Source organism: Helobdella robusta, assembly GCF_000326865.2.
Source record: "Helobdella robusta unplaced genomic scaffold HELROscaffold_3, whole genome shotgun sequence".
In the NCBI taxonomy this organism is placed as follows: domain Eukaryota; kingdom Metazoa; phylum Annelida; class Clitellata; order Rhynchobdellida; family Glossiphoniidae; genus Helobdella; species Helobdella robusta.
Genome location: NW_008704501.1, coordinates 1,466,539 through 1,475,381, shown reverse-complemented (window position 1 = coordinate 1,475,381; position 8,843 = coordinate 1,466,539). Strand labels below are relative to the sequence as shown.

General features: G+C 35.8%; 1 protein-coding gene across 1 annotated transcript; it reads left to right on the top strand.

Moving 5' to 3' along the window:
- Positions 1-768: 768 nt before the first annotated feature.
- On the top strand, positions 769-8,349 carry HELRODRAFT_65855 (hypothetical protein; the record flags this gene model as incomplete). The annotated part of the gene is made up of 19 exons (XM_009021073.1): positions 769-888; positions 1,414-1,569; positions 1,699-1,775; positions 2,248-2,386; positions 2,844-3,064; positions 3,175-3,260; positions 3,382-3,504; positions 3,699-3,812; positions 4,352-4,484; positions 4,904-4,977; positions 5,537-5,693; positions 5,990-6,067; positions 6,683-6,789; positions 6,922-6,987; positions 7,129-7,213; positions 7,447-7,620; positions 7,704-7,896; positions 8,003-8,172; positions 8,289-8,349. 19 exons carry the CDS (start codon positions 769-771, stop codon positions 8,347-8,349), a joined length of 2,334 nt encoding a protein of 777 aa, XP_009019321.1.
- Between the last annotated feature and the right edge of the window lie 494 nt (positions 8,350-8,843).

Genomic DNA, 8,843 nt, shown 5'->3' with positions numbered 1-8,843 from the left:
TATCAACTATCCAGGTTGCTCAGGTTGCTCTTCTCGATGATCCTTCCTAGTTGTTGATGATGATCTGTTGTTCAAGTTGTTGTCGATGGTTGGCATTGGCATCTGTTGCTCTAGTTGACTTTGTTGCTCTAGTTGACTTTGTTATTGTGCGGTTGTTTGTTGTGGCATCTTAACACTTACTTGTTCGGCTATGAACCTTTTTTTGTGACCTTCACGAGTCAGTTGTTCTGTGAAGCAGTTGTTTTATATGATTTCTATATTTTTGAATTTGTATAGCGCATATCTTGAGTTTTTTTCATAAGCACCGTTGTTGTAATAATTATTTTGTGTTGATACCGTGAACCTGTCTCTTTATTGTGGTTGGGTTATGTTGTGTCTATAAAACAAACAGCCATGTTGCTGATCATTTCAGATATGTAGTTGTTTCAATTTTTATAAAATTTAAAAAGATTGTCTTATCCGTCTTCACAGACAAAACTGTTTGTTACGATTAGTGCTAGGCTGTGTTGTTGTTGTTGCTGCTGCTGTTGTTGCTGCTGCTGTTGTTGATGCTGCTGTTGTTTTTATACAGAAGTTGTTGTTTAACTAATATGAACCCACATTGATTGAATGTTGCAGACGAGGAAGAGGAGGTATCCCTTGTTTACACCAGACTGGAAGTTAGTTCAGTTTAACTTCTTCTTGCTGTTGTGGTTTACGTAAATGTTGTTGTTGTGGATGAGTAGTGATTCGTAACGTTATATAAGATCAGCGTTCTGGAATTATTTGATGGAATGCATTATTTGGAATTCAACGTTGAAAATATTCTCACGCCTGCAGAAAATTCCCATGAAAGACTTTGCCGCCGAGATAAGAGCGCATCTGGATGTTGAACAGTTCCTCAGTCAGGTGAGTGACGATGACTGTGATGATGGTGATGATCATGATGATTTTGATGACGATGATGATGATTATAGTGGTCATGGTGATAATGATGATGATAATAGACCACAAACTTATGTTGTGGATGTTGGATGTTGAACAGTTCCTCAGTCAGGTGAGTGACGATGACTGTGATGATGGTGATGATCATGATGATTTTGATGACGATGATTATAGTGGTCATGGTGATAATGATGATGATAATAGACCACAAACTTACAGATATTACAACAGCTTATGTTCACAAAAACTTTCTATTCTGCGAGTCTAGATTAATTAAAAATAAGCAAATTTAAACAAAACTTATATTTACACCAGATAACCACAGTTCATTATCATAAACACAAGCATTAGTGATATTATACTGCTCGGTTTTTACAAATATCAAACTGCGAACCACATCGGGATGAGAATGACATCATATCAGCAGCACCAAATTTGGCGGCAATTAAAACAACACAAGCAATATTAAGAAGAGGAACAACACCGCAGGCTCAGCTGATGTTGGACGTGCAAGAAAACGACTTGAAACAGATCCTCAACGAGATGCTACATCACTTGATGGACCACGAAGAGAGCGTCAGTGCGTTCCAGGAAGCCAGCAGGGCCCTCTTCACCGACGCCACGGGTCAGTTAGGCTTCATCGGTGTCACCTTCAACTTACATCTCCTCTCAAAATTTTTATAACATTTTCTGAACTCGTTATAATTTTTATTTTACCATACGCAAAAACATCAATTAAAACACGTCTGTATCAACTTGCATGCAGCACACCAGCTGTCGAAATCCATCCAATGCACGTGCAGCTCCTACGGCGGTTCATACGATTACGACCAGTCCTGGATTTGCGTTCTGTCAGTTGTTTAGTCTTCTGCATTTTCAATAAGAACCGTAATGTTTTCTCATCTAAATATTGAATCCCATGTGTATTAGCCACACCACACGACGCATATACACATTATGCGTGCACGCGCAAGCACCGCATCGTACGCGTGTGATGGTCTTTGAGTCTCGGACAGGTAGTTTTCGAACCAGGCCATCGTGTAACGAGACATGGCACTTCTGAAGACTGAGCTAACTTACCAACCTCTTTGTTTGTATCATTTATTTTTAGATACATTCGAAAACTTATGCCGTAGTATATTGCACAATGCCATCAGAATATTTGATACCGACTATATTATACTAAATAAAATTTGTGAGATGCATTCCAATAAAATATAATCATACAAATAGCCTTCCACCTCTCTCAACAAACATACAACAGGCAAATAAAATTAAAATTATTTCACAAATGTTACGCAATTAATGACGCAAACACGACAGCTGCACTGCGGCCACCGTACAGAAGCGACACGTGGCGATCGCCCGTCTCAGAAGTCCTGCCAATTTGGGACGAACTTGTCAGGAAGTCTGGTTCATCATCATGGTTGTCACATCCACTAAAGAGGCATTTATTAACATCGTTCTTGCCGCTGTGGTTGTCTGATATTACGATGCTGTTGTTTTTTTGCGTCTTTCAAATTGTTATCATTTTTGGTGTTTCCCGTTTTTATTGTTGTTATTATTGTTGTTTTTTTCACGTTGTTAAATTTGTTATTCTGTTTCAAACGCATTTCCTTATTTCGACCTGGCGATGGTGGTCGTGCGGTGCCATCATGCCAACGAACAATGCAACAATGCATGCGTCGGTCCAGCTTTATCAGCAGGCTGTCGCAATCGGGTAAAAAGTTTTCCGACTCCGACACCCTGGTTTTTATACTTAAAAAGAAAATGATGCGGTTGTTGATGTTGAATGTTGTTGAATGTCGATTGTTGTTTGTGTGATATGCTACGATATTGGTATGCTACTGGTTTGAACGAAGGTATTTTTGCAACGTATAAACGAATTCTATCTAACAAATCTCTTCCGCACGCTTCAGAAAGGTACAAAGAATGCATTGGAGACTGGTCGAACATTTGCCACATTATTTGCCGATATTGATCTTCGACTGCGCTTGCTAGGGGCTCGAACCGAGCAGGAGTTCAAGCAGGTCATGTGGGAACACATGAAGGAACTGGCCGAGGAACAGTGCGAGGACAACAGCAAGAGAAAAATGTCTGGAGATTCAAACTGCAAAATGGTCGACCCGCAGGTGCAAAAGTCGATCAAAATAATATTTCCAATCATTAAATAATTACTATCTATAATAATTATTTAACTTATCTAATGCAAAAAAAAGGTTTTTGTTAAACAATTGCGCGCCTACAGAGCTCGTCCCGAATGTGCTGGATAGGTAGGGGCATCAGGGAGGACCTGAAGAGGAGGCTTCCTCACTATCTCTCGGATTTCAAAGACGGTACGAGTTAACATTTAACGCATTTATTTAGGTATATATTTATTTTTCAAATCATAATTACAATTTTGTTACTGGTTCTTAGAGATTTACCAGTTTTATAATAACAATGTATTTTTTGAAGGATTTGTCGGTCAGAACACCTTACACAAAACAGTATCAACCACTTTCTTCCTCTACTTTGCTTGCATCCTTCCAGCCATTGCCCTTGGAGTATTAAACTATAACAATACCAGTGGAAAAATTGGTGAGTCATTTTACTAAGATGTGTACGCTGGTTTGTTGTTCTTAATCATTTTAATTCGCAAGCAAAAACAAAGCAAACCGTAACATATAATATTATTTGCCGAATTTGTTGCGCAATTTTAGATTAGACCAATAAACGGACTATAAAATTGAAATAAAAATGAATATCGCGCATTTCCACATGTCTCCATGCAGATGTGACAAAAGCAATATACTCGCAAACTATCGGTGGGTTGTTTTTTGCGCTAATGGGCGGACAACCGATGGTCATATTGCTTACGACGGCTCCACTAGCTCTCTACACTAAAGGTTTCAAACATGTTGCTTAACTGATTCTCTTTCACACACGCGCGCACACACACAGATACACGCGCGCACACACACAAACACATACTCACACACATACACATATGGTGTTAACTACATGAGGGCTGTAACAAGGACGGCGTACGATTGTATGTACCTGAAATGTATGTTCCTGTTTGCTTGCATATATGACAAACACCTACACACTTAACACAAACAGTCTGAGTTCAGACAAGGAACATTTGAACCAGTCCACCACACATTAATGACGACGTATGGAGGCGTACACACTTCTACCGTTTGAGCTAACTCGCCCTCCAAACTTAGCAGCGTTTAAATAAAAATGAGCAAAAACTTGAGGATTGTATTTAATTACGGTGTTGCGTTAGCGATTGCAGTAATAAAACATTGATTCCAAATTATGAATGATTGCAGCAAAAGATAAGTGATAAGTGCAGGGCATGATGAATAATTGGTGCCACTAAAGCATGTGTGTATATTAGCAATCATTCAGTCATTTAGCAATTTCGATATCTTGACAGTAATCTACAACATATGCCAAGAATGGGGATTAGATTTCATGTCCATGTTTGCCTGCATCGGCCTGTGGAATTCGTTTTTCTTGCTTATCTACGCTTTCACAGACGCCAGCAAACTTATGAAGTGGTGTACCAGGTTGGTTTGTTAGTGGATTTATAGTCTGATTGGTTGATTAATTAGTTAGCTGGTTGGTCAATATTCAGTTAGTTGGTTGGTCAGTTGATCAGCTGGTTGGGTGACAAACTACCTGTGAAGAAATTTTTATCTAATTTTTTAATTACTCACTAGTGTAGCCTAAAATCGGTTTTATCAAATTTAACTTAATATATGACTTTTATCATTTTATTTTGAAGAAATGTGAATATTGTATAATTATAAATCGTAGTTGAGCGATATATATGATCCGATCAATAATTTTAAATGATTATCACTTTAGTAGCATATAAATATCCTTGAAAATTTGACATGGAACATCGTTTACAACTGCAGCACTCGCATTAGACCTTCATTTTTATATCTTATCATAATGATTTTTGTTTGATTTTTTCAAAAAGATCCACTGAAGAAATATTTGCCATATTTATATCTTTGGCGTTTGCTTTTGACGCCTTCAAGGACGTTGTATCAGGTGGGTTGGGTTAACTACTTTTTCAAACTTGCATTTTCATCCATCGTGATTATATTTCAGCCTTATGAATTTGATAACACTAACAACAAACAATGAAGCTAACAACTCAAACACGAGCACTGAAAGAAATTTTTTGCGTCAATAACTTACTTTCAGAGCATTTAATAACAATCTTCATTGAAACGTTACAAATATAATTTTGTTAATGGCTGAATGATAGGTAAAGTTGAAAAATCTGTCACACAAGCATTTGATGAGAAAATATAAAAGTGAAATTAAAAATAAGAAACACATGATAATAGGATCACACGTAGGAAGAATTTTTAAATTTCTTAGTTCGCACTTATCAATGACTGCTGACGAGAAAATATCAGTCCAACTAACAAACTCACAATTTTTTTATGAAACGGTTAAACAGCTCTAAGAATAATTATGACGGTCACAACTGATGAGTTGGAATCTGGTAGTCATAAGTTTAAGCCAGAAATATAAATAGATAAAAATATGCAAACGTTTTTATCACTGATTACTACGCGACAACAAATTTTAACGAACGCAGACTTCCACGAAAATTACAACTCGAAGGCATGCCTGCAGTCCTCTTCTTCATCATCTTATTACCACACGCTGACCAACGACTCCATCATAACCAATGCAATACAATCTGCTCTAACATCATCACTGTCATCATCCTCATCGCCGCTGTCTCTCTTCTCGTCATCATCTTCTCCACCAATAGCTGATACTTATTCCATTAACACCAACAACAAAGATCATAAAAATGATGGCGATGATGAAACCGGTAATGGTAAGGCTTTGTTAACAAATTTTTGTTACTTTGTTCTGAATAACTATAACAATTTTTCTATTAAAAACATAGACATTCGTTCAACTCAGTTTAATTGATAAATAAATTTAAGAAATATTTTTTACAATATAATTTTGAGTGACGTTGTGAAGAAAAGAAACAACATTTATAAAATTTGCAATATCATCTTGAAGAATGCCTTAGAGAAAACAGTCTCTTGTACTTGCTACTGATGCTTGGAACAGTGTGGCTAGGCCTCTCTCTGTACAACTTCACAAAAACGTTAGTCTTTATAAAATAATTTGATTAAACAATCGGCACCGCACGGAATACCTTTTGTTACATCCCATTTTCTTATTTCCCTGACAATAAATGTAATTGTCGGTGATTTGTTTTAGTTTTTTACTGCAAATATAAAGAAATTCAAACTACAAATTTCGTTAATGCGTTTTTGTTATTCAGTGTCTGTTGTAAGGAATGCAAGAAATAACACTTGAAAATCTCTTTTTTATATTTGTTCTCAGTTGTAATAAAATTTGATTTAATCTCGTAAGGTTTACTTATTACAACGCAAAATATTATTAAAGTTTTAATATAAAACTTGAATTTATTCAATGACCTATTTTTGGCTCGAAAAATGTGATTTGTGAATGAATTTTAATGTAATAATTCGATTGATAGACCCATTTTGTTTTTAATTTTATTGTCCATTAACCCGTCGTTTTGCTCGATCACACGCCACACCATTCAACCGCATTGAAGAGTAGACGCAGAATAACGATCAATAAAAATGATTGAGCTTCAACTTGTCATAACACATAAAAACGAATTAAACGATTAACAAATTAAACATCCAATAATTTAGCCACAAATATAACAAACTACCTTCAAATTCAGTCCGTTTTTAAATGCAAGTAAGCGTGAGTTGCTAGCTGACTGTGCTCTACCAGTTTCCGTCATCCTCATGTCTTTCTTTGGTTCATACGTTTTTAGGGAAGTCAACTGTTAGTTCCTTCATTGAATATTTGAGTTAACATTTTTATCGTTAACATTTTTGTTTAAACCCTGTAAAATAAAATTCTTCATATTATGATTTTGCAAGAATAAAATTTGTTAAATCGCAACATTTAATCCAGTGAAAAAATTTCAAGTAATCGATAAAGGAGATTTGTTCAAATTGCCGAGAGACATGCTAAACTTAAGTAAGTTAATTGCCAAATTTCCTTTAACATTGTAAGTCATGCAAAATGAATAATTGATCTGTGTAATTCATTTTCGCTATTGCTCAATTGAAATAAATGACTACATGCTTAATTTTTCAGGTTGGACTGTTGTCTTGGGAGCTATGGCATTAGGGTTTTGCTTGTCTTTGTTATTTTTTATGGATCAGAACACAGCGAGTGCCATTGTTAACAGTCCAGATAACAGGTTAGTTACTTTTCTGAAAAATAGATTTTTTTAGTAACCAATTAGATTCAAGAAAGGAATGGCGACCTTGGTGTTATCTATATTTTATTTTGTATTTTCCGGGCTTAGCAGTCTTTCATTCAAATAAAGGCTCACCCCGGATGATGCAAAGCAAAATTTTAAAATGACAAGATCGCCATGCCTTAATACCAAATTTGAATTACCTAATAATTCTGAAATGTTTAATTTTACAGACTCAAAAAAGGCCCGGCTTACCACTGGGATCTAGTAGTTATAGCGATAATAAACGCCATATTGAGCTTTCTAGGTCTTCCAATGGTTCACGGAGCTCTGCCACACTCTCCGTTGCATGTCAGAGCCATGGCAGACAAGGAGGACAGAGTGTATCAAGGGCGTGTCCACTTAAAGTAAGACTTTTTATTATCTGTGAACTAGTAGTATAGTCACACGAACTTTTGTTGACAACCATTCTAAATTGTAAACTCGCCAGGATTGTGAGCGTACGAGAAACACGGGTTACAGGAATATTATCTCACATACTCATAGGGCTTTCGGTTCATTTTATAGACAAGTTGCAAAGTATACCAAGGCCGGTGTTGGATGGTTTATTTTTATATCTAGCAATCACTGCCCTCCACAGCAATCAAATGTTTGAAAGAATTATGCTACTTCTGACTGAACAGGTAGATCGTCTTGCTAATAAATTCACCTGACGTTTGTATTCGACATACATTTTAGGAGCATGCTAATTGTGTTGCTTTTATTGTAACATGAGTTTTTAAATTTCAGGCGGCTTACCCACCAAACCACTACATAAGAACAGTTCCACAAAGAAAGATACATCTATTCACATTTATACAACTATTGCAGTTGGCCATCTTATGTGGATTTGGATTTGCTCCAGTGACTTATCTGAAAATGGTCTTTCCTATTCTGCATTTAGTCATGCTCCCGATAAGGTTTACGTAGAATTTGTACAGTTGCAAAATCATGGTCAAATATTAATTAGTTCATCCATAAATAAAGTGGCTTGCATACAGAATGACTAACATGAGCATCAACAATTATTTCACAGGCATAAAGTAGTTCCACACTTGTTCGAACGAAAATTTCTTCAATCATTGGATGGCCATTGAGGGTGAAAAATTAGGTTATAATGCTTTTATTGATGTAACAATTTCTTTCCATTCATGTTGTTTGTTAATATTAAATTTTGTTCCAGCTACTGATACAATAGTTATTCTTGTTAATTTTTAGGGTCAACATCATCACTGGTATGAATATTCTCATTTATGTTCAGATTTATTAGCGTTACAGACAGGAACAATCTGTCTACCTCACAAATAATACTTTTACTGCTGTCCATTACATTTCTTGAGAAATAATATTTTGTTTTTGTCGCTTGATTACAATTTGTATTGTATATTATCTTTGTAGTATTGTCAATCATCCGCTAGACTCACAGTGTATTTTATGTGTCTATGCAATAATAATTAAAAACATTGCAAAATTTTGGAACATTCATTCAACGTAAATGAAATTTACTTGTTGAAGCCTCAAGTAAAATTGTTTAATATTATTTCATCAACGATGTTCAGGACAGCAAGGTCTTTGTGTGAATTTAAAAAAA